This window comes from Orcinus orca, chromosome X, assembly GCF_937001465.1.
Source record: "Orcinus orca chromosome X, mOrcOrc1.1, whole genome shotgun sequence".
Lineage (NCBI taxonomy): Eukaryota > Metazoa > Chordata > Mammalia > Artiodactyla > Delphinidae > Orcinus > Orcinus orca.
The window spans coordinates 93273663-93301269 of NC_064580.1; the positions used below are offsets into that span (position 1 = coordinate 93273663).

General features: G+C 35.1%; 1 protein-coding gene across 2 annotated transcripts in view; it reads left to right on the forward strand.

The window, feature by feature from the left end:
* The window catches only part of RADX (RPA1 related single stranded DNA binding protein, X-linked), a 71387-nt gene that overhangs the window by 38385 nt on the left and 5395 nt on the right, over window positions 1-27607 (forward strand). The window contains exons 11-14 of one of the 2 annotated variants that reach the window (XM_004281498.4): window positions 1376-1449; window positions 9200-9490; window positions 16733-16900; window positions 23662-25170. In XM_004281498.4, coding sequence (XP_004281546.1) covers window positions 1376-1449; window positions 9200-9490; window positions 16733-16900; window positions 23662-23792 — 664 coding nt within the window. In that variant the 3' untranslated portion in view covers window positions 23793-25170. Of the gene's footprint in view, window positions 1-1375; window positions 1450-9199; window positions 9491-16732; window positions 16901-23661; window positions 25171-27607 lie in introns of those variants that run through there. The other variant, XM_033408852.2, reaches the window with a different exon arrangement.

The window sequence follows — 27607 nt, forward strand, 5'->3', positions numbered from 1 at the left end:
TTCCCTAAGCCACTTTAAAAAAATTCTATACAATATAATGATGCTGTTAGAGTTTGGAAAACTATTTCTTCTAATTTATTTCAGATAAAAAATCACTTTATAACACCATATATTTAAAAGTATATACATACTGTTTAATGATCTCAAAATACATGTAATTTAACTATTTTTTAATTTATTTAAATATCTCTCAGAGTTGATGTTTTCCGTTTACTAATTTCTAGAAATACCATTTTTCATTACTCAGAAAAAAAAGTTAAAATTACAACTATAAAATGTGTTTTTATTTGCTGGAGTTTTATATTGAAATGGATGCAGTCTTCATTCATGAAAGCTAGTTCTTTGTATTCATTAATAACTCATTAGTAAAATAAAGAATACTATTATAAGAGACAAATCTATTGATAAAATAAGTTGAGCAATATTATGTGGCATTCTACAACATGACACTTCTGTTTTGCTTTATGCTTTTAGTTTTGGGAATACAACAAAAGAAAATGCTCATCATAGAAATATACTGAAAATTTGTAAGAAGGAAGTCTTTATTATAAGTGCAAGCTTCTCTCCTCAGCTTCAAAATAAGATGCTTCCCTTTTCACTTTTTTTTCAGTTCAATAAACAGTTATTGAGTGGATATTCTGTGGAGATACAAAAAAATAAAGTCTGTATTTTTGTAGAGTTTATGGTAGAACCTGGTAGAAGAGACAGATTGAAAAACCAGTAATTTTAATACAGTGTGATGAATGCTATGATAAAGTTTATCCATGGTGCTATGACAGCATATACAAGGATCAGTGAGCCTTGACTAGAGATCAAGGTTGGCTTCTTATAGGAAATAATGCCTGAGCTAAATGTTGAAAGAGGAAGAAGAGTTAACTAGGAAAAGGAAAAGGAGCATAGGGTTTTTCCTGGCTGAAAGAAAAACACGAAGGTTTGAACCAGTATGAGGCTTATAGAAAACTCTGAAATGAAGTTGGAGAGTTAGGCCAAATAGTTTTCCAGAATATTTGAACAAAGCAAAGATGAAAATAGGCCATTGGACAAATTTTTAAATTCCTATCATAGGGAATGAAATATATATCCATCTTTAGTTGACATTTAATAAAGTTGAATACTTTCTTTTATGTAACACTCCTAAAGAGAACATTTAAATCTGTTGCAGTATTTGAATTATGTTAGTATGGATATTTGTTCATAATTTGAATGTGTTTTCCTTAAATTCCTAATGCATTACGTTAAGAAACTAAACCAATAAATTTTCTAAATGTATTGAATTAGAATAAACTCTGAATGGAACCAATTAATTTTTCCCATTCAAGTCTCTTTTTATAACTATTTGTTAACTATTTGTTATCTTTTTTAAAATCTTTTGTAGAATTCCTGTGCCTCAGCCAGAAACTTCTGCACAAAGAAAAGGAAGTAAACCAGACATGCCAATCACCTTCCAATGTATGTTGCTTTGACGATGATGATGATTTATAAAGTCTTTATGGAACACTGTTATATACAGATTGCTGTTTGATTTGATTCTGCATTTTTGGGTCATGCCTGCCACTAGCATAATATAAGTACTTGTATTAAACTATATGTAGCTAGTTATTTTTGTTTCTATTTTTATTTAGCTTAAGTCCTTGTCAAAAGTACTGGTCCCAAATTTAGAACAATTTGGTATCATCACCAAAGTGCAAGTAAATATAAATAAACTTGTTTATATTAAGCACTTATTAAGTTGTTTCTTTGGTGGTACATCTCTTCAAATGTACTATTTTGAATTAACAGAAGAATACTAAAGTAGGAAGTTTAATTTTTATTTGACAATAAATATAGGTAAAGCTTAAAAGGTAGTTGTAGTTCCTTTCTTTGCTGTTAGGTTGACTGGTTTGAATATTTGGGTTCATTTCTGAAGTGATTTCATGACACAATTTAGTTCTGGTAGGGTATCTTTAGAGTGGTTTTGTTTAAATCAGATGTTATAAGGGGTCATCTCTCTAAACTTTTTAGCACTTTAGATCCTTCTTGCTTTTTGAGTTACTCTTATTTGGGGATTGACTTCTAGTCAGTCTGACAGATTAACAACCCACAAAGGTCCCAGGTTTTGGCACCAAAAAAAAAAGAACCCACAAAGGGATCTGGACTATACCCCCCAAAAAAATAAAAGATAGAAAATAAGGGGAAGATCATTATAATATAAATATATAACCAAGCTGAAAGCAAGAGTGAAAAATCCCTAAGTGGCAGAAACAAAAGAATTTAAATTTAGTGGTGAGTAGGAACTAAAACTAAAACTGCTCTTGGGCATTTCAGAACTAGATAGAGGCCTAAATGATCATAGGCTGAGGTGTAATAACGACATGGAAAAGAGAGTCCAGACCACAGGCCTCTTACATGTGAAGTAGAACTAATATAAAGTTGGAAGGTTATTAAGGTCCAGATAAATTATTCCCATCAGCATGGGGAAGTATCAAGGAGCTTCCTGTATTCCCTGGGCAATGGGTAGGAAAAATTGAATTGACTTAGTACCCACTGAATTGAATTAGAACCCTTATTAAACATCAAATTCTATTCCATTGGTCTATATGTATGTCCCTATGTCAGTATCACAATGTTTTGATTACTGTAGCTTTGTATCAAGTTTTGAAATTGGGGTGTATGAGTCCTCCAACGTTGTTCTTCTTGTTCAAGATTGCTTTAACATTTGGGACTCCTTGTAATTCCATATGAATTTAAGGATCCATTTTACCATTTTTGCAAAATAGGCTTTTGAGATTTTGATAGGGATTGCATTGAGTCTGCAGATTGTTTTGGATAGTATTGACATCTTAATATTAACTCTTCTAGTCCATGAACATGGGATTTCTTTCTGTTCATTTTTAGACATTCTTTAATTTATTTCAACAATGTTTTGTAGTGTTCAGTACACAAGTCATTCACCTCTTGCTTAAAGTTATTCCTAGGTATTTTATTCTTTTAGTTGCTATTATATTTAGAATAGGTTTCTTAATTTCCTTTTGAATCTCTTATTATTGGTCTGTGGAGATTTTTTTTTCTTTTTTAGTGAGTTTAGGTAGTTTCTTTGCTTTTAGGAATTTGTTTCATCTAGGTTTTCTAATTTGTTGGTATATGATTGTTCATAGTGTTCTATTATAATCATTTTTATTTCTGTAATAAATCACATTTTCATTTCTGCATTTAGTTTTTGTGTCTTCTCTCCTTGGGGAGAAGGTCAGTTGAGGTAAAGATTATCAATTTTGTTGGTCTTTACATAGGACAAGCTTTTGGTTTCTTAGATTCTATTATTTTTTCTATTCTCTATTTCATTTATATTTACTCTAAGCATAATTACTTCTTTTTCTTAACTTTGGGTTTAGTTTTCTCTTTTTCTAGTTCCTCAAAGTTTAATGTTACGTTATTGAATGAGATCTTTCTTTTTTTTTAACATCTTTATTGGAGTATAATTGCTTTACAATGGTGTGTTAGCGTCTGCTTTATAACAAAATGAATCAGTTATACATATACATATGTCCCCATATCTCTTCCCTCTTGCGTCTCCCTCCCTCCCACCCTCCCTATCCCACCCCTCTAGGTGGTCACAAAGCACCGAGCTGATCTCTCTGTGCTATGTGGCTGCTTCCCACTAGCTATCTATTTGGTAGTGTATACATGTCCATGCCACTCTCTCACTTTGTCACAGCTTACCCTTCCCCCTCCCCATATCCTCAAGTCCATTCTCTAGTAGGTCTGTGTCTTTATTCCCGTCTTGCCCCTAGGTTCTTCATGACCATTTTTTTTAGATTCCATATATATGTGTTAGCATACGGTATTTATTTTTCTCTTTCTGACTTACTTCACTCTGTATGATAGTCTCTAGGTCCAGCCACCTCACTACAAATAGCTCAATTTCATTTCTTTTTATGGCTGAGTAATATTCCATTGTATATATGGGCCACATCTTCTTTATCCATTCATCTGTCGATGGACACTTAGGTTGCTTCCATGTCCTGGCTATTGTAAATAGAGCTGCAATGAACATTTTGGTACCTGACTCTTTTTGAATTATGTTTTTCTCAGGGTATATGCCCAGTAGTAGGATTGCTGGGTCGTATGGTAGTTCTACTTTTAGTTTTTTAAGGAACCTCCATACTGTTCTCCATAGTTCTTTTTTTTAATATCAGTATTTCTGCTGTAAATTTCCCTCAGATCACCACTTTCACTGCATCTTATAAGTTTTTATGTTGTATTTTCATTTTTGCTCATCTCAAGGTATTTTATAATTTCCCTTGTGACTTCTTATTTGACCTATTAGTTGCTTAAGAGTGTGTTGTTTAATTTCCACATATATGTGAATTCTCTAGCTTTCCTTCTATTGTTAATTTCTAGCTTCATTCTATTGTGGTCAGAAAAGATACTTTGTATTATGTGATTCTTTTTAAATTTATTGAGGCTTATTTTGTGGCCTAACATATGGTCCATCCTGGAGATATTTCGTGTATTTTTGAAAAGAATGTATTCAACTGTTGTATAAATATATATTTAAAGAAGTTTAGCTTCTACCCCTGTTCCCTGCATCCTCTTCCTTCTCCACCATTATAGGTAACTTTTTAATTCATTCTATGGTATGTCTTTTCATTGTTTTTTTTATAATATAAGAAGGTATGTGTGTATATCAGAGAGAGAGAAAGAGTCATGCCCCCCCCTTTCTTAGATAAACGTACAACTACCTTTGAGAGCAATTTGACAAGACCTAATTTATTGAAAATGTTACACTTTGTGACCTATATGTTGGGCACACTGGGAGACATGTTCTAAGATGAGTATTGGAGCATTGTTTAAAATAGGAAAACTCTTTTACATTCATTATTTTTTTCTTTTTTTAATTGAGGTATAATTAGCGTGTAACATTATATTAATTTCACGTGTGCAACATAATGATTTGATATTTGTATATATAGCAAAACGATTCCCACAGTAAGTCTAGTTAACATTCGTCACCATACATAGTTACAAAAAATTTTTTTCTTGTGATGAAAACTTTTAAGATCTACTCTCTTAGTAAGTTTCAAATATGCAATATGATATTAACTATAGTCACCATGCTGTACATTACATCTCCATGACTTACTTATTTTATAACTGGAAATTTGTACCTTTTTTTTTTTTTTTTTTTTTGAAATTTGTACCTTTTGACCCACTTCACCCACCCGCTCCCAAACCCCTACCCCTGGCAACCACCAATCTGTTCTCTGTATCTATGAGCTTGTTTTTTTCTTGGGGGGAGGTCTGTCTTTTTTTTTCATTCCACATGTGAGATCATACAATATTTGTCTTTCTCTGTCTGACTTATTTAACTTAGCATAATGTCCTCAAGTTTCATCCATGTCAAGATTTCATTGTTTTCATGGCTGAATAATATTCCATTGTATATACACCACCTGTTCTTTATCCATTCTTTCATTGATGGGCCTTTAGGTTGTTTTCAGGTCTTGGCTATTGTAAATAATACTACAGTGGACAGGGGGGTGTATATATCTTTTTTTTTAATGTTATTTTTTAACCATTATGCTTATTGTATTTTTTTTTTACAGCAGGTTCTTATTAGTTATCCATTTTATACATATTAGTGTGTATATGTCAATCCCACTCTCCCAATTCATCACACCACCACCCCGCCCCAAAGCGGGGTGTATATATCTTTTTGAGTTAGTGTTTTTTATTTCTTTGGATAAATACCCAGTAGTGGAATTGCTGGATCATATTGTTGTTCTATTTTTACTTTTTTGAGGAACATCCATACTGTTCTCCGTAGTGGCTGCACCAATTTACGTTCCCACCAACAGCATATGAGGGTTCGCTTTTTGCCACATCCTCACCAACACTTGTTATTTCTTGTCTTTTTGATAATAGCCATTTTAACAGGTGTCAGATGATATCTCGTGGTTTTGGTTTGCGTTTCCCTAATAGTGATGTTGAACATCTCTTTTATGTACTTGTTGGCCATCTGTATGTCTTCTTTGGAAATATGTCTATTCAGATCCTCTGCCCCCTTTTTAATCACATTGTTTATTTGTTTGTTTGTTTGTTATCGAGTTGAACAAGTTCTTTATATATTTGGATATTAACCCCTTATCAGATATGTGATTTGCAATCATTTTCTCGCATTCTGTAGGTTGCCTTTTCATTTTGTTGATGGTTTCCTTTGCCATGCAGAAGTTTTTTAGTTTGATGTAGTCCCATTTGTTTATTAACTGCAGTTTTAATGAATGAATTAGATCTATATGTGTTAACATGGTTACTGATGTATTTCCAGATATGTTTCATGATAGCTTTGGAAATTACTGTGTCTGTAAATTCAAAAGCCACTCATTTTGTGAATATATAGCTAATTTGTTTATGTGGTTTAATTGTGCTAGTTATTTTGAAGACTACAAAGTTTAACATCTTATTGTTTGTATCTGGTAACTTAGATAAGTAAGACATACATTGAAAAGTTCACAATAACAGTACTACTGAGATCATAAGACATTATAGGTAGCCTCTGACTTACACAGTTCTTTAAAAAGTCTATTATACTTGCTACCAAGCATAGATCTGATCACTGATTGAAATACTCTGTTTTTTCTAGACTTGTAGATCTTGCACCAGCATGGGGTCAGTGAAGGCAAGGGGGAAAGAGGCAAAGGAAATAGCTCCTCTCCGACCCCCATGCCTCCATACACCCCTACCTATCACTCTTATCCACATAATGAAATGCTTAGAGTAGATTTTGTGAAGAAAAATCACTATGCCTATACACATACATTTATACCATGTCCTTTTTCACCTCACAACCTAAATGTGGTCTTCTCCTGAAATTTTTCCCCATTAAAACATAAATCCATTCTCACCAGAAATAAGGGTAAAATGAATCATTAAAATAACAGTGATCACTATAATTCTGGTATATAATTAGATATATACAAAAATATAATTTTGCTAGTAATTAACCTGTATCTTAGTTATGCATTAGGCTTAAACAATAATGTTTTTCATTTGGTAATTTTAGTAATATTCAAGCTAAAAATAAAAGCATTCTAGTATATAATTTTCCATCTTATTTTTAGAAAAACCTGAGCTCTAGATGTATTTTGTCTCCTAATTATTGCCTTTGAAATCTTGCTATTCACAACCAGTGACTGCCAATATCTCTTGTACTGATTTCATACCCATTTGTATTAATTATGAACATATAATTGGGATAGTTAATTACAGTCCCAAGTTACTAAATTAAAAAACAATGCATGGGGCTTCCCTGGTGGCACAGTGGTTGAGAGTCCACCTGCTGATGCAGGGGACACGGGTTCGTGCCCCAGTCCGGGAAGATCCCACATGCCGTGGAGCGGCTGGGCCCGTGAGCCATGGCCGCTGAGCCTGCGCGTCCGGAGCCTGTGCTGTGCAACGGGAGAGGCCACAACAGTGAGAGGCCCGTGTACCGGGAAAAAAAAAAAAAGCATTATTTTTTCAGAAGAACTTTTCATGTAAACATTAAACCTTGCCAGTTCTTAACACTCAAATAAGAAAACAGCCATAGAAAATATTCTGACTTATTCCTGACAGTGTCAATCATAGGATTTTTTTTTCCTATGCAATGGATGTAATTACTTAATTTTTAAAGATTGGAATGGCCCATAACTTGTTCTTTGTGTGCATTATTTTAGAACAAATCAGTCAGGAATTCTCACTATAACTTGGGTTGTAATAGCTACTTATTGCTAATCTAATTATGTACTTTTATTAGTTTGGGTAAGGGAAATTCATTTCTAGAAGATAAAAAGGATAAATCATTGCCCAATCCTTACTTTACTCCTATTAACTTTGAGTTTTTCTCTTGGCTTTTATTGTTTCCTTTCCTTTTCATGTGTGATTAAATTTTTTATCCTTTTCGTTTGTTATCAAGCGTTATTGTAGGAAGTTAAGTGTGTTCATCAACTAAATTTTAAGTTTAAAAAAATACTCTTGTAATATCACAGTGTTTTGAATACCTGGTAAGAAGTTCACCTCTTCATCTTCTCTAAAAATTCAATGTAGTATTTTACCTCGTAATAAATTTTCAGTCTCTGTCTAGGTTTAAGAAACCAAGAAAGTAGTCTGGGGATATAGAATAAAGTTCAAAAACAGAAGTGATATGTTAACCACACTGAAACCTTGCTGTTGAAACACCCTTCTGTCTCAGCATGGTTTTTTATGCTAGGAAGATAATAAATGCCAAGGCATAGTCAGCCTACAATGAGGCAATTCAGCAACCTTGCTAAACTCTGGAACAGTTGCTGTCAGCTTGCCTTAACTAGCAGAACTGACAGTGTGAGAAGTTCCAACATCTCTTTTTTTTCTGATTCTTCTCTATGTCTTCAGTTCCCAGGGTGCATTATTTAATTAAAATATTATTTTAGCAAATTCCTTAGTGTAGTATTTGGTACATAATAGGTGCTCAGTAATTATTTGCTGAGTGAATTGAATGAATGGATAAATGTCATAATGTGTAAGAGGGAAATTATATTCTGCCTTAGAAACTAAATATGTTAGATAAATTGTACATAAATGATAAACTGACTTGATGATAGAGAACAATTAAGAGTTGAAGTGGTCTTTCATTTCAATTTAGTTCCCTCTTTGTTTTCCATATGTTATTTATATCTGAAAGGAATATCATATCAACGGTCCTTTTGAAAGAGACTTATATCCAAAAAATAGACTGCATTCTGTGTGTGTTCAGGATACTTTTAGCAAAGATTAACAAAATTTTATTTTAAGCTTAAATTCCACCAATAGTGTGTGGAGGTCCAATCTCTAAAGGTTATTATTCTCATGAATTTTACTTAACTTGAATTTGTCACTGAATATAAAAGGAATGTTTGTTTATTTAAGAGCATTTAGGAAATATAGAAAAGTATAAAGAAGATAATTACAAATCTCGTTAATTCCAGAAACAGAAAAAACAATATTACTTTTTAATATTTTGGAGTAAAAGTTTATTTTGAAGGTGAATTCTAGTTCTTTCCTCACTTTAATAAGAGTTACCTTTTGGACATTCAGTTTACATTTTGTAGGTGGTTGATTTTTAAAGTTAATTAAGCTATTTCTCATTAATCTGTGCTTGTTTTGTAGTGATTTACCTGATTTGGTTAGTTTATAGGTCTCAATTGTGTTCATCTCGCTTCTTTAACAGGTCAAGAAAGGACAAGAACTGGTCGCATAGGGAAAGCCAGAAAAACTATAAGTGATAAATGGGAAAGTCAGATGTGGAGAGAAAAGAAGTTTGGCTTAATAAGTCACCTACGATACAGCTGTATTTATCCTGAAAGTATTCCACGGAGATTTGTTTTAGAACACAGAAATTTTCTTACCCAGCAGTATAATTCTCAGCCTGCAAAATACATACCACAAGAAGGAAGACCCCCAAATCTTTATGATTTTAAGAGTGCCCTAGTCCTTGGACATTTTGAAGTAACCATCTTAGGTAAGTCACCTGTTCTTCTCTTTGAATATTGTTAATTTGACATAATTTAAATATAGATGATACTATTTTGCTTTAAAAAATTAAGCGCGCCACATCCCCACCACCAAAAAAGTTAAGCCCAAGGGGAACTCCTGTTTGGCTCAAACCAAAGGAATGGAGCACTAATTCTGGAATACATTAAGCTTTAATTGTGGGCATTTAAATATTGGCAAGTCCTTAGAAAGTACTGGGGAGAGAAGAATGGGAACCAAGGGAACTTTCCTTAGCCCTGACTCTCCTACTACCTCTAAAACTGATTCACTTATCCTTTAGCCACCACTTTCTTGCTCATATTCTCTACCTCTTTCTCAGTGCATCTGAACCACTGAAGGGTAAAATGTAGGTTAAAGAGAAAGGCATACTAATTGAGAGAAGATCCTATGAAGATCCTATGATCTGTTTAGCCTGTGAAGAAAATAAAATTCTCAAGTAACAAGTTGAACAGAAGGAAGCTATTCAAAAAACTATCTTGTCTGACAAGGGACAATAAACTGATTTTCTCAGGTTGTTCTAAACTGACAGGTAGCTATAGAACTTATAAAAATTTAAAGTCAACACATTTTTAAACTTATGTTTATTTTTTAATTTTTTAAATTTTGGCTGTGTTGGGTCTTTGCTGCTGCGTGCGGGCTTTCTCTAGTTGCGGCGAGCAGGGGCTACTCTTCGTTGCAGTACGTGGGCTTCTCATTGCGGTGGCTTCTCTCGTTGTGGAGCATGGGCTCTAGGCTTGTGGGCTTCAGTAGTTGTGGCCTGCGGGCTCAGTAGTTGTGGTTCACGGGCTCTAGAGCGCAGGCTCAGTAGTTGTGGTGCATGGGCTTAGTTGCTCCACGGCATGTGGGATCTTCCCGGACCAGGGATCGAACCCGTGTCCCCTGCATTGGCAGGCAGATTCTCAACCACTGTGCCACCAGGGAAGCCCAACTTACATTTATTTTTAAAGTTTGTTTCTCATGAATGAAAAATGTACACAAAAATTAATTATAAAATAAAATCTTAACCAAAATGAGCTACTCTCTAGGCTTTTATTTGTACTTGAAAGGAAGATCTTGTTACCTTAAAATGAAAGAATGATGAAGTGCCATTAGTAAATTAATTAAATGCCTGAAAGAGGATGCATTTCATAGAGTTTTGCACCTACAGTACTGAAGTGAATTACCTTGCCCTTAATCAAGATTCCTGTTTCCCCTTTACTCTCTCCCACTCCTTCTGCCCTACTTCCTCACACGTAAATATGTACATACATGTGATTGTGTATATGTATATAATCTATGGAAAGTATAAATTCCCATTGACTCTGTTAGACCTTCTCAGACCTAAGTTTCAAATGCTTCTTTTTCCTAGACTGCATTGCTTGTTATCTTTGGGTAACTTATCAATCTTAGTTTTATATCTAGGAAACAAAAATTATAGTGGAGATTTTTCATACATCACAAAAAGTAACCATGAAAACCATGAGTTCATCTGGAATCACAGAAATTGAATACTTCTCTTCTTTTCAACATGTCACTGATCCTCTAAACATCTCAGCTGTCTTATAAATATTGTGAACCTTTGTAGCTTTACTATGCATCACCTAAAAGCAAAAATCAGATATAAAGAAGGCAAATTTGTCATTCTGCCCAACCAGCTGTAATCCATGTTAGAATTGGGCTGTTTTATATCCTACCATTTTTCAAGGACATAAGTGGATTTACAGGGATAAAAGACAGTGAAAATATGTATGGATAAAACAAAACAGAGCATTTAAAAGGATACAGAAAAAGTAGGTATTACTAGGTGCCTATAAATAACAAATTATTACCATTCGATGGTAATTTTCTGTGAGCTTTCTGGCAGGAAGGGAGAAAAAGGATTGTTCCTAATGAGGTACTTAATTTTAAAGGTAAAAGAAGCCTGGATATCTTCTAGTCGTAACCCCCTAGCTAGGTAAAAGCCAGGCCATGATTAAAAATCATGTCTTAATCCCCTACCCCTATACTGTCCCTCCCCCTTCCCTCTCCCCCCCGATAACAACTAACTTGTTCTCTATATCTGTGAGTCTGCTTCTTTTTTGTTATACTCACTCGTTTATTTCTTTGGATTCCACATGTAAGTGATATCATATAGTATTTGTCTTTCTCTATCTGACTTATTTCACTTAGCATAATGCCCTCCAAGTCCATCCATGTTGCTGCAAATGGCAAAATTTCATTCTTTTTTATGGCTGAGTAGTATCCCATTGTACACGTATACCACATCTTCTTTATCCATTCATCTGTTGATGGTCACTTATGTTGCTTCCACATCTTGGCAATTATAAATAATGCTGCTATGAACATTGGGGTGCATGTATCTTTTCAAATTAGTGTTTTTGTTTTTTTCTGATATATACCCAGAAGTACAATTGCCGGGTCATCTGGTAGTTCTATTTTTACTTTTTTGAGAAACCGCCATAATGTTTTCCACAGTGGCTGCACCAATTTACATTCCCACCATCAGTATGCAAGGGTTCCCTTTTCTCCACATTCTTGCCGACATTTGTTATTTGTGTTTTTTTTTTTTTTTTGCGATATGTGGGCCTCTCACTGTTGTGGCCTCTCCCATTGCGGAGCACAGGCTCCGGACGCGCAGGCTCAGCGGCCATGGCTCACGGGCCCAGCCGCTTCATGGCATGTGGGATCCTCCCGGACCAGGGCACGAACCCGTGTCCCCTGCATCGGCAGGTGAACTCTCAACCACTGCGCCACCAGGGAAGCCCTATTTGTGTTCTTTTTGATGATAGCCATCCTGACAGGTGTGAGGTGATATCTCATTGCTCTGCTCTTTTAGTGTGAAAGCAGCCATAGACAATGTGTAAACGAATGTGCATGGCTATGTTTGAATAAAACTTTTTAGACCCTTAAATCTGAGTTGCATGTAATTTTCACATATCACAAAATATTCTTCTTTAGATTTTTTTTCAACCATTTAAAATGAAAAAAAAGTTTCCTAGCTCATGGGTTGTACAAAACCAGGTAGAGGCTATATTTGACCCTTCCCCCCACCAACTCATAGTTTGCTGACCCCTCTTCTAGATTCCTGTTTTTAGATGAAACTGATTAAACCAATCAAGGCAGATAAGTCTGTATGATTTTTAAAGTTCTTCCAACATGAAGTTTGTCCAGCCTACACTGATACTACCTTCTGGTGGTTTATTGTCCCTCTGCTGTATCTTGCTGATCTCTGGAGGACCCAGTAATTTTGAAGTGTCTTATTCTGGGAGCCAGAAAGGTTATTCAGACCATAACCCTGTTACTTGGTCATTAGCTCTGACTGGTCTAGGGTGAATCATTATTGAAAATATTGAACGGAATTTGTAATCTTACCTCCCACGATTCTAATGGCTCCCAACAACCACCTGGGTACTGTGGCAATATCAGAAACCCATCTCAGAAGTACCAATTCTTGTGTTAAAATTCTTGCTATGCCATCTCACTTGACTCAAATAAGTAGATAGTATTAATAAGTGCTAAAATCTCGGCCCATTGCCTATTATGTAATAACACACTTCAAAGAGAAGATATTGGGATGGAGTGTAATAACACACTTCAAAGAGAAGATATTGGGATGGAGTAACACTAAATTTTCAGTGCCTTTAGCCCAGGTACAAAATTTTTAATCTATTGGTCAATTTTAAGAATTATTTCTCACTTTAAATATAAGAAAGTATTTTTCAAAAGCTTTATTGGACTCATAGATGGTGTTAGTATATCACTGACTCTGCCAACACTAATTTAGTTACCCATGAAATGCTGAGTCAGTTAAAGCTTAAGAGTTCCCTCTTCGATTTGCATTTGACTTAGACAATAAGGAAAATATTCAGCCAGTCTTTAGTAAACCTCTGAAAGCCATCTGTTTATCTCTTGGAAATCAAGAGATACAAACCCCAGTAACAATAGGTATAATTTAAGGAGAGCTGTCAAGACAGTATTTTCTAGACTTTTTGTCAAAAGATTTTTTGTCAAAAATTTTTTATATGGTTTGTTCTTTTCCTTTTCTGCAAAATGCATTTAAATGATAATTTAAAAATTTTAATAGCATTAATTGTAACATCAAAGTAATGTAATATGCTATAGTTAACATGGAAATCATAAGGCTTTACTTACCTTGATTTTTTTCTCCTATTAAAGCAACCAAGCAGGCCAACATAATTCCTGCCCTCCTTGGTACTGGCCTGCAAGCTCAGGATCAATTATTTGTACCCCTGAGGTATGCCTCCTTCCGTACTGAAGACTACTTGAACCATTAACTGAGTAGCACTGGGTTCCCTCACTCTTGGTTCCCTAACTGGCTATATCCTTAGGGTATTCTGTCCCACTGGCATGCTTCCCATTATTGTATCTTGAATGGAGCAGCACACTGGATTATATGGGTTCCAGAGGTGGTTACTGTTGCCACCCCTTAATTCTGTCCCTTATTCCATTGCATAATAAAAGTAATTTAATCCTTAAACCTTAAGTAGCTACTATCAGATTTCATCAGTGTAAGACACTTTTTTCCCCATATTTTAACATCTTTGAAAATTGATACGGATCTTATAATCGATGTCATGCCTTTGTTTAGTTGGTAGCATTTTTCTTTCTTAGTGGTATATAAAATAATGATCATCTTAAAAATCAATGGTATCTTAGATTCCATGAAACATGGTATATGCCAAGTACCCTTAGCTATGTGCTGGGATTACAAATTGCCCTCCTCTGCAACACACACACACAAACACACACATTTTCACTGGAAAAGAAATTCAGTGACAACAAAGAATTTGAGAGGAAGATATATAAATTGCATACAATACACTTTACAAAAGAGGAATATGAGCTTGTTTGATTTTATATCTGCCTCTAATTTTTAATATAGTCCACATATATTATCACGTTTACCTAGATAGTATGTTGTAAGTTATCTAAGTAACACATAAACAGTAAGTCACCATTGAAGTGCATTATACATGTACATTGTGGGGAGGATGTTTGTGTTCATCTCTTTTGCTGTTGGGAATATGGATGAATTCATATTTGAACACAATGCACAAATGTCCTAAAGTCTAATATTCGAAAATTATAGGTTAAAAATACACACATATACATTCTTTTGCTCAATTTAACAAATATTTACTGAGCACCTAAGGCATGCCCAGCACTGTTCTGGGGGCTGAGTTTACATGCGTTAATGCAACAGATAACAGAGCCTATGGTAAAATGAGATGGTGATAAGGGTTAGAAGAAAAGGGTTGGAGAGTGCTGTTGTAGGAAAGGGCTAAATTTTAAATAGAGTTGTCAAGGGAGGTCTCCCTGAGAAAATAACATTTCACCAGACACCTGATGGAGGTGAAGGAGCAAGCCGTGTGTTTACCTGGGGAAAGAACATTCTATGTACAAGAACATCAAGTACAGAGGCCCTAGGCATGTTTACTTATACATTTGCACTCTGAACTCTAGTTTTAACCAAACAACTCATGATGAATTTTACCAATAATGTTGAAGCTAAACTCACAGCATTCTGTAATTTAGAAAGCAACTCATAATAGCATCAGTGACACACTGATAATGAAGCTATCTTCCTGAAAATATCAGGATTTCCAACTTCTAATATTTTCTCAATTCTAAAGCATACGTTTTTTTTTTTTTTACATTTGCAAGTTGGAATGCATCTTATGGTCAATGGGTACATTAATGCAGCATTTCCTTTTTCATTAAAAAACTGTTACTAAATTGATGGTATGTCTTAGAGTTAGATTTGGTATTAGAATCAAGGAAATGGGATGCCATTGTGTGCACATTGACATGAGTTTTGCAGCATTGCTAAGAGTTCTGAGGTAGCTATACTTGTAATACTGAATTGGAATCCACAGTAAATTCTAGATGGCATGACTGTTTTAGTTTATGAATACCAGATTTTAGTAATCCTTAAAAAGCTTTAAGTAGCCCTTAGTTGTTCGTTAAGTTAAAGCTATGGAACTTAGTGTCATTTGCCCATAAAATCAAAGAACGAGGGCTTCTCTGGTGGCGCAGTGGTTGAGAGTCCGCCTGCCGATGCGGGGGACGCGGGTTCGTGCCCCGGTCCAGGAAGATCCCACGTGCTGCGGAGCGGCTGGGCCCGTGAGCCATAGCCACTGAGCCTGCACGTCCAGAGCCTGTGCTCTGCAACGGGAGATGCCACAATAGTGAGAGGCCCGCGTACTGCAAAAAACAAAAACAAAAAAGAACAGACTTGCATTTCTGGATCAGTTTACAGCTTAACTGGAAGGACTTGTTTACTTACCATTTGCTCCTACTCCATACTTCAGCATTGCTATAGGGCTGAATAGGAGAGATATAGAATCTACGGGACTTGCTGACTAAAATATCAGGGAAGAATGAAAGGGAGGAGTTAAGGATAACTTCTAGGTTTCTGGTTTGGGTGACTGGGTGAAATTCAGAGTTTTCAAGATGTGCTCTGTGCGTTTACCCTTGCTCCAGCCAAGATGGTCTCCTTAACTCTGGTCTTTACTTTTGGCTTCTCCCTGTCCTGCCTGAAATACCCTTCTCTCTATTTAAATGTTACTCATCCTTTAATACCCAGCTCAAACCCTTGACTCTAGGAATCTTTTTTTATCCACCCTAGTTGACATTGACTCTCATAAAGAGTAACAGACACAGGTCAGGATTCATGTTGGTTGTTTCCCCATACTGCAACCTTTTCTAGCCCTAATGGTGAGTGATTAAAGTTTTTCTTGTATATTTGAGGACAAATGGAACCTTGTTACTACCATCCCTGGCCTTGCTTGAGTCTTATATCCTTAAGTCCAAATTGCAGTAATTGAACCAGTAGTTACCTCTGAATTCTCCTATCCTGTAATGGCACCTGTCATGAATGATGAAGAAAACACCCTACATGTCTTCATTTATGTGACTAGGCTATCCTCTGGATATTGAAATTTAAGCCTTCTGTCAATATTAAAAGATTTGGGATTGTTATTTCCAGCGGTGGAGATAGATTGCTCCAAAGTGTCTCTTCTTTCAACCAATAGCATGTATTCATAAATGTTTGTACAGGAAAGGGTTTAGTTCCTAGTTTTGAAAGTTTTTTTTTTTACAGTTTTGAAGCTATTTGGCACATGTGCGGATCAAACCAGCAAATCTGGCCACGTTAGCACCATGTACTAACCCACTGCACTTTTAATAAAGTGTGATTTTTCTTTAACAGGTCTGAATCATGAGAGAGCAATCAGTGTTGCATTCCTTCCCGAGTATTCTCCGGAAGATGTCCGAACATCTCAAATAGACACATTATTGACCTGCATGAATTACAGCTGTGTGTTTCCACAGGAATTAACTGGCAATGACAGATTTCAAGGTCCAAAAGCAGTTACAGGTAAGACAATCTCAGGATCTTTTCACTCAGAAAATAAAATTAATATTGCAAACAGTCCTAACCTTAAGATGTTATTATATAAATAGTTCTAGCCTTAACATTTGATATAGTTTAAAGAATTATTAGGTAAAAGTACCCAAAGACTTATAAATGAGAATATATTTTTAAATAAAATTGGATAAATGGTTTCTATTCCAGGCAGGCATTAAGAATGTTCTCTTATAATACATTTTTAAATGTAAGTATTCATTAGACCTAAGTGGTATGCACATGGAGCAGTGCAACTTCTACTCTTCTCTCCTTTTAATTCAGGCCTTTCACCTTATAATTGCCTGAAATCTCAATACCTCCATAGTATAGTAGAGTACAATTGTTTTCTCTTATAAATGTTCAGTTATTCAAGTGCTATGCAATAAATTTCTTCAGGACTGCTAGGAGTGTATGTAATCCCAGTAGTGAAACCCTTCAACCAACTAATTGTTTAGGCTGCTACATAATATCCTGAACTATAAATCATTTCTATATACCAGTAAAATTATGTGTCCAATTATAATTATCCTATTCACTTTCTGTTGTCATTTCTATTTCCTAAGCATGTGGTAAAGTTTCTAGCCATTTTCATCAAGCTTATAAGAATATTACATTTTAAAAAGCTTTAAAGAAAGGCTTTATTATCTTGGGATTTTTGTGGTGCGTCTTTCTAAGCTGATGAAACCCTTGAGTGGGTGTTGTTTTTAAACAAGTCTTATGAGCTGTACCTGATGATGAAGTAGCTTTTGGCAGTAATGGTTACTGCAAACTGAACTTGAGTATCTAATTTTGTAAGAGATGAGGTTTTTTATTTTTCCACAGTCCATTTTAAAGATGGTATATTAGTTAACTTGCAGTATTACTTCTTACATTTCAGCTCCTTAGACTTACAGTAACCCAGATTTCGTAATTAGGGCCCTAATATGTACTTTAAATATTTGTGCACTCATGTTCTTGCTTCATGCAGTATCCACTTCTGTCACGTTTCTTCTGCTATATGTGTATGTTATTATTGATATAAAAAATCAAGGCAAAATCCTCAGGTATCTACTAGTTGCTAGTGCCAGTAGTCTTCCAGCAGTCACTAACATGGTCAAGTGAAAATACCTGGTACCATTCTGCCAAAGCAGTTAGTATTTTGGGACATGAAGGGCAAGAATCCCTAGAAAAGTGATGTGATCAAAAGCAAGGTGATTCATTTTGAACATGGAATACCGTATTTTTCATGACATAATGATAGTGTCCGTTTAGCTCTGTGCAAAGCATTGTGCCTGGACATTTTACATAAGTTACAACTAATCCTAACAAGAGACTTTCAAGGTAAACATTATTATCCCCTATTTATAGATGATTAGACTGAAAATCAGAGAGACTCACCAGCATGGATAACAGCTAGGATCTAAACCCAGATCAGTCTGATTCAAAACATTTCTATTCCCTCCATAATTACAAACTGAAAGATAAAAATATACAGAATAATGTAATGCAGTGGCTTATAGTATAACATTGGTATCATCTTTTAAACATTTTTATGAACTAGTTTCTTTTTTATTATAAAAGCTATACATGTTCACAATTTAAAAATTCAAACAATACCAAAAGGCACAGGGTAAAAGTGAAAGTTCCCCTCCCTGCCTTTGAAGGTCCATCCCCTTCTGCCAACCTACTCACCCACTCTCTGGAGGTAACCAGTATTCTTTGAATCCTTAAGAAATTATTTTTGCATATAACAGTATATTCTGTCTCTCACACACGCATACACAAACTTACACTCTCTCTCTCTCTTAAGTACACACAAATGGAATTATAGTAAACATGGTCTCATAACCTACTTTTTCCTTGTAACACTGTGTTTTGAATAACTTTCATATTAGTATAGAGAGAGCTACCTTTTTCGTTTAGTAACTATAAATATTCCACTGTGTAGATATACCTGTATTTACTTAATCAGTCCCCTATTGATGGACATTTAGATTGTTTCCAAATGTTTTTTTTTCTTTTTCAAATGTTTTTGATATTAACAAACAGTACTGCAATGAGTATATCTATCTGTGTGTATGTATATAATATAATCTTTGTGCACTTACACATCTGTAGGATGAATTCTTAGATGTCACTGACTCAAAAGATATATGCATTTATAACAAGTTACACTTTAACCAAAAGAAAGAGTGCCACTTTACTCACACCCTTAGAAATACTAGGTGTTATCAGTCTTGTTAATCTTTGGCAGACGATAGGCAAAAAAGTATTATATCATTATCTTCATTTGCATATCTTAATTATTCTAAGCTTGAATATCTTCCTATGCTTATTGGCCATTTATATTTTTTCTTTCTATGAACTTTCTATGCTAGCTTTATTTTTTCCATTTTTCCATGAGCATTCTTTTTCTTATTAATTTGTAAGTTCTCTTTGCATATTGAAGAAATTTACCCTTTATTGTGTGTTGCAGTACTTTTACCAGTTTGACGTTTATTCAGTGGAAATCTTGATATTTTAAGTAATTTTATTTTTATGTACTCAAATATATCAATCTTTCATTTCTATGGTGGCTGGTTTTATGTCATACTCAAAAAGGCATCACTCAGTCCAAGATTTTTTTTTAATTCACTATGTGTTTTTCTGATACTTTTATAGCTTTGGTTTTTTACTCATATATAATTTGTACTGTGGTAAAATATACGTAACATAAAATTTACCACTTTAACCATTTTTAATTGTACAATTCAGTACATTTACACTAAGTACATTTACAATGTTGTGCAACCATCATCGTTACCCATTTTCAGAACATTTTCATCATCTGAAAACAGAAACTCTATACCTGTTAAACAATAACTCCCCATTCCCCCCTCTCCCTAGCTCCTGGTAACCTCTTATTTTACTTTCCGTCCCTGTGAATTTGCCTATTCTAGGTATCTCATATAAGTGAAGTAATGCAGTTTTGTCCTTTTGTGTCTGGCTTATTCACTTAGTATAATATCCTCAAGATCCATCCATGTTATAATATATATCAGAATTTCATTTCTTTTTATGACTGAATAATATTCTGTTGAATGTATGTACCACATTTTGTTTATCCATTCATCTGTTGATGGACATTTGGGTTGTTTCCATTTCTTGGCTGTTATGAATAGTTCTGCTGTGAATATTGGTATTCAAGTACCTGTTTAAGAAGTCCCTGCTTTTAGTTGTTTTAAGAATATCCCTAGGAGTGGAATTGCTGAGTCATATGGTAGTTCTATATTTAACTTTTTGAGAAACAACCAAACCATTTTCCACAGCAGCTGCATCATTTTACATTTTCACCAGCAATGCATGAGGATCCCAATTTCTCCACATCCTCGCCAACACGTTATTTTCTGTTTGTTTGTTTGTTGATAACAGCCATCCTAAAGCAGTATCTCATTGTGGTTCTGATTTGAATTTCTCTAATTACAAATGATATTGAGCATCTTTTCATGAGCCTATTGGCTATTTGCATATCTTCTTTGGAGAAATGTCGATTTAAGTCCTTTGCCCATTTTTGAATTGGGTTGTTTGGGGGGTTTTTTGCTTTTGATAATATGGCTTCATTTTTATAATTTAAAATTTTAATCCATTTGGAATTTTATTTTGGTATAGAGAATGAGATAAGGATCCAGCTTAATGTTTTCCCAAGGGATTAGCCATAGTTCCCAAATCATTTATTGAATAATACTTACTGTTATGGTGTTATAATTGGTATTATATTTAACTATGAAGTACAAGGATATATATATATATACACACATATACACACATATATATATCCCACCTCTTTGAAAGCATTGTTTTCATTGATAAACATTTCAGAAGCATAGCATGATATTGAAAGGTTTTAACACATGTAAGAAATAATTTTATTATTCTCTAGATAATCAGAGTTTCCGACATTATTTTCAGAGGCAGGAATACCACACTATATTACAAGATAGGTTAGACTGTGCTGCAGTACAAAGCAATTCCAAAGTCTCAGTGACTTAATACAGTAAAAATTTATTTCTTGCTCAAGTCAAGTCTGATGCAATCAGTTATTAGCTTTCTCCCCAGCAGTGATTCAGGAATCCAGCATGCTTCCATCCTGTTGCACCTCCAACAGGAACAAATGGCTTCTAGGGTTGTCTAGGCAGAGGAAGAAATAGATGAAGGAGACACTGACTTTTAATTTTGTTGGACCCAAACTGCCACATCATTTCTGCTCACATTCTCATTTGCCAGAACTTATTTACATGATCCCAAGCTAACTACAAGGGAGGCCAGGACACTTTGTCTCCCATGTGACCATGAAGAGGAAATGGAGTGGCAAACACAAAGCATTGCCTTTGTCACACTCACCTTCTGCATATGTGATGTTCCTAAAAATGTACAATTTTAGTAATTCCAACATTTTAAAGTGACATGTAGAGAAGCTTATTTTATAGGTAAAATCTATAATCATTTTAAAATGATTCCTTTGTAATGTAAATAATAACATTTTAATTTAATACTAGGTTTTCTTAAGTAGAAAATGATGGTTGCTGGCATTTAATTAAGTGCTTACTATGTGTCAGCTACCATTCTAAATGCTTTTACATGCATTTAATCCTCACAACAGCCTATGATATAGGTACTAGATGAGCAGATTGAGGTGCAGAGAGGTTGTCATTTACACAAGTAGGCAGAGTTACCTAAACAGAAAGCTTACTTATACGTTATGTTGCAGGTACTACGTAAGTCATTATTTGTAGAATGATATGATGACAATTAGAATTATTAAGGTTTGGGTTTCTGCTGTTAGCATCAAATCTGAAGAGCTTGAAATCTTTCCAAAGCATCTGGATTAAAGTCCATCCCACTCAAAGAAGAAGAAAATTATATAGTACCAGCAGTTGTTATTATATTCATTGTGCTTTAGTGAACTTGCACAATTTTAAATCATTCATCAGATTTTGTGACATGCCTAGCAGATGTGGCTGTCCTATGCAGCTAATGAAGCCTAAGCTTGAGGAGCTCTCACTTGTGTAAATCCTTTCCACAGCACTTCTAGGGGTTTTTTTTGTGTGTGTGTGTTGTTGTATTTTGTTTTCTCTTTCATAAAGAAGACCCCCAAATAGTATACCTTTCAAGCCCCACAAAATCTAGATCCACTACTGGCCCTTGGTCACAATTTTGTAGAGATGTAGCTCTAGCACAAAAGGTTAAGAGCCCATGCCTTGGTGCCAGACTGTCTGGATTAGAATCACCCTGTGACTTTGCTTAAGTTACTTAACCTCTAAATGTTTTAGCTTTCTCATGTTTAAAATGAGGTCTTTGTCATGTGTAACCACTGAAGTCTGTGATACAGTAGCTTGGTAGTGGTTAGTGTTTTGAAAGAGATTCCTTAAATACATTTTAGCCAAGAAGAAGAAGAAAAGAAAAACATTACTTTCTCACCTTTTGCAGATTGGCTCTGTGTTGTGGCACCCCTTCAGTGCTTAGCCAAGATGTTTATGACTCTGTCTTAGCCCTCACTTCCTGTTCTACAGAGACTGATGGTCAGCCAGAGGTGAACAATGAGTTTTCTCAGGCCTTTTCTGAACGTGCATCCAGCACTGGGCATACATGTAGCCTTCTTGATTCCTTGGAATACACAGGAGCTCTTAAAAGCTCATATTCCCCCACGTATCTCTTTTCCCAGGCCCTTCCTCCCCAGGCTTTTTGGTCTGTCTATTGCTTGTCCCAACTTTAAAACCCTGATCTATCTGCTCTGACAAATGCTTTTGCCTTTATATGCTTTCAACAAAAGCCATTGGGAAAGCTACCCTAGTCATGGGATGCTCCAAATTGGTTGAAACACAAGCAAGCTCTTGCATCTGACCTTGAGGGAGCTGCCTGACAGGTCAAAATACACAACCACATCTTTGAGAATAAGGTCTGCGTAGCTCCCTCTGGTGCTAGCAACCTGCACCAAGAGTACGAGCTGCCATCTTCATGGCTGCTACTGATCTGGGGAGTAGGCGGGCAGTTTAAAACACCACAGCACACTCTTACCATAGTGCAGCAACTTCTTTCTTCATTAATCTTTCACCAGGTTGTTAAGTTTTTGTCTAGATTCCAGAGTTCTGGAAAAGTTGATCTGAGAGTTTTTTTGCCAGCTTATAAGTTGCTTTAGTGGAGGAACAGAGCCCTGAAATTCCGTACTCTGCCATTTTCATCAATGTCACTCACCCGATCCATTCTTGATAAAGCTTCTTAAGAATATCCAAAGCTAAGTGTTAGTTAATAAAGCCACTTAAAAGGAAACATACTTTAAAAGAAGCTTCTTTTTTAAATTTTGCTTTATGTCTTGTAAATTTTGCAAATAATTGATGATTGAATTGCAAAATAGAAAAATTTATCTTTGTATTTCCTTGAAGGGTAGTAAGAAGTTGTTTACTTGGCACCTAAATGACCTTGAAAATATGTAGATTTACTTTGCTCCACTAAATAAATAAATAAACAAACAAATAAGGCTTTGGAGTACCAGCCTGTATCTTGACATTTTTGGTAGCATCTGTTTGATGTATTCGCTGTTATTGGCAGAAATTACTATATTATAACTTTGATGAATGTATGTGATGAACTGGAGGGAAGAGGGAGAAGATGAGAGACACTGTTAATTATAAGAAAAAAAATCAGCTTATGTGATACTAAATCCAAGTAAATATTTAACTATTTTACAATACTTACCATCTGCTTTTTACTTTTAGGTGATATTATAAAAGCAGCAACTGAATTGGATAAAGTGCATATCGTTGGTATCTTGGATATCTGTAATTTAGGTAACGGTAAAACAGAAGTCTATTTGCACAAAATTTATAGACCAGATAAAACTTCTTAAAAACTGGCAGATGAAATTATTAAAGGTTATAAAGAGGGCATTGCTTTAAAGATATTCTGTCAAAAAAAAAGATATTCTGTCATTTTGTTGGTAATTTCAGTAACTGTTTCTCAGAGTATTACATACACTCTAAAGTTAAGTGGTTTTATGTTCGTCTTGTATTTGGAGCTAGCACACTTCATTTTAAATTCATTCTTTGGAAAGGTCATTGAAACAATTTGTGTGTATCAAGAAAGTTCATCTTACTTCTTTCTATATGACTGTTATCTTGACTTGTGATAATTTGTGTTCACTGTTCTATTTGTGAAGTATACTTTTATTCTAAAGCCTCAGCATAAGGCATCCCAACTTAAGAGTAACTTTTCATGGACATTTAACATTTTATTCGGCTGTAATGGGGAATTTTGAATTGCTGATTTGAGGATTAAATTCTCCTAAAATGGTCAACCTGAATTTCTCAAAACCAAGGTAGTTTCTATCATTTTCAAAAGCACACATGGATTGTTATGTTCCATTTGCCTTGGTCTTTAGTTTGGTCAGCTGTACAAAGAGCATGCCAAATTAAATTGTTTTAAGGTTTTCTACTCCCTAATGTGACTTCTTATCCTTTGAATTTCTAAATGTTTTGACCAGTGTGTGGTCTTAAAGCCAGAGGCTACAGTATGTCTGTATTCTTGCTATGTTCATTTGTAATTTTGGTACATGTAATGTGAGTTTAAATAGTGAAAATTTATCTCAAATTAACATTTTAAGTGCTCATATTGAAAGTATAAAAGAGTAGCTAAGGGAATTGATTTTATTCTGGTTGTCTATCTTACTTCATTTTAACTGTAAATGGCCATTCCACATGTGCAAGATTCTGTGATTGACATCTACGTGGTTAGTTAGATGAGCCAAAATGACCATCACTTGAGTTAAAAAGTACTGTTTCAGGCTTCCCTTAGTGGCACAGTGGTTGAGAGTCCGCCTGCCGATGCAGGGGACGTGGGTTCGTGCCCTGGTCCGTGAAGATCCCACATACCGTGGAGCGGCTGGGCCTGTGAGCCATGGCCGCTGGGCCTGTGCTCCGCAACGGGAGAGGCCACAACAGTGAGAGGCCCGCGTACCGCAAAAAAAAAAAAAAATACTGTTTCAAGATGAATCCGATTGTAGTTAAGCTATTAACTTTTAGGCTTCCTTCTAGCCCTGTGGTTCTGTAACTTCATATGCTATACATTTTAAATGTGTTGGGCATCATGAACCTAAAGACAGATGCTACAGTTTTTTCATAAATGTGTTCAATCTTTTGTTCTTTAAAATTGTGTTTAAACATTAATTAAAATAGGGAATCCTTCTCATGTTAAAATTTTGACTGTATTATTAAAGAAGTTAAAACCTATCTCATTTTGAATGTATTTGATGTTTTTCCTTCATATTTTTGGCCTATATTAGACCTACACATGCTTGCTAAATGAGCTAATATGATTCTTCCATATGGGTTGAAAACTGTTGTTTATCAAACAGAATCTGGGCTTTTGTATTAAGCTATTATAAACTTTAACAGGCAATTCAGTTTTAGTGCCTCATAAAAGTTGGAGAAGGGAAAAAGTTAATACTTAAATGGCTATTGACTAAAATACCTCAGGCCGAGATTGCAAAACTACACACTTTAACAGGTGTAATTTCTGTTCTTATATTGAATGAGAAATATGAACTCATTATTAAGTTTTAGGATCCTGGACTTCCCTGGTGGCGCAGTGGTTAAGAATCTGCCTGCCAATGCAGGAGACACGGGTTCAAGCCCTGGCCCGGGAAGATCCCCACATGCCACAGAGCAGCTAAGCCCGTGTGCCACAACTACTGAAGCCTGGGCACCTAGAGCCCATGTTCCACAACAAGAGAAGCCACCACAAGGAGAAGCCCGTGCACAGCAACGAAGAGTAGCCCCAACTAGAGAAAGCCTGTGCACAGCAACAAAGACCCAACACAGCCAAAAATAAATTAATTAATTAATTTTAAAAAAAGATTTAGGATCTTTAAAAACAACTTCCATGGCAATTTGTTTTATATTATAGTAATGTTTCTATCCAAATTTGGAGTTAAACATCTGTGTCCACATTTCCAGTTTATGGCAAAACTGGATAGCTACTGTGGCAGTTTTCTAAGTAAAAAAGCAAACTACATCAGAATACCTTATCTTCAAGTGACAATATGTGTTGATTCTTTCCAAAGCAACACAAATATACTACTGTGGTGTCACTTTTATATTAACAAATCAGTTAGTAAATTATGAAATATTACATAGTCTACCACAAGACCACAATCTTTCACTGAAGTTTCTAATTTTAGATGGTACATGAGATCTACACATTGAAATCCTTTGATAAACTATTAAAAGAAGAATCTGAGTACATGTTTATCCTGCCACTTTTCTTTGTTGGAATTATCCTGCATTAATTTTATTCATATTAAGACAAGGACTTTTAAAAATTTTGAAACCCTTATTTGGTGACACTAATAATATTTGATGTTTTTGGCTAGATAGCTTCTGCCAACATGGACTATAGATTATAACCAATTCTATTATTCTGAAGTCATTTATATGGTTTATAATTGAGCTGGTTGCTATTTTACTAGTTACCTGTTCAGGTACAGTTCCTTTTTTTTTTTTAAGCATTGCTACCCATGAGTTTTCAGGTAAACTGATGGGAGGTGAAGTATGTATTAGTACAGCTTATTTCAGTAATCAGTTGTGCTTAGTAAGGAAATTTTAGGGAAAAGGGTTAAAATGAATACGTAAAACTAGATTTGGGGATTATCTGAAGATTTCAGTTATTTGCGATTATATTTGAGTCAAGTCATATTACATTAATGTCACATCTCCAAAATGGAAACATTAGATAAAAACTTATCTCTTGGTCTAGGTCACACCACCCACTAAATATTATCCCTCATTCTTACATTGTTATGTTGATACCACTTCTAGCCCTAAGTTTTTGCTTTCCTTTATACTAAAGAAATAAAAAGTAGATTTTGAAAAAACAGACTTAAAGCTAGCCACAGGTCTGTCCCTAAATCCCTGTGGAACTTTAAGGAAAGCCACTTAAACTGCTTGGCCTTAGTTTTCTTATTTGTAAAATTTGCAAAATAATGGTCCCATCCAGTTGTATGATTCTTTTGGTATGTTAATATCGTTATTAGAACAGTAAAAATGTCTTTGTGTTATTATCATGTGTGTCATGAAAATGTGGTTTTCTATGAAGAACATTTTAAAGTTATGATTAGACCATTATCAATTATAGCAGCTCATCATAACAAAAAAATTGAAATATTTAAATCCCAGTTATTTTTATTGCTGATGTTCTTCCTAATTTGTTGCCTTTTCAGTGATTGATACATATATGTATTTTTTTCAAAACAGAAATCTGAAATATTTTAGCTGTTTTTAATCATATGCACATTTTCATTGAAAATCAAGTAACTTTTTTTTAAATTTGAGTACTTCTGATGCTATTCTGAGATTATTGCATGTGACTTCTAGTCGCTTAAGATCTAGGAGTTGCCCCTAACAAGGTTTTTAATGTCTGTTTTGTAGATAGGAACCTGAAACAGAAAAAGACTAAATGATTTAATGTAAAATTGTCAAGGTGGGCTTCCCTGGTGGCACAGTGGTTGAGAGTCTGCCTGCCAATGCAGGGGACGTGGGTTCGTGTCCCGGTCCGGGAAGATCCCACATGCCACGGAGCGGCTAGGCCCATGAGCCATGGCCGCTGAGCCTGCGCGTCCGGAGCCTGTGCTCCGCAATGGGAGAGGCCACAACAGTGAGAGGCCCGCGT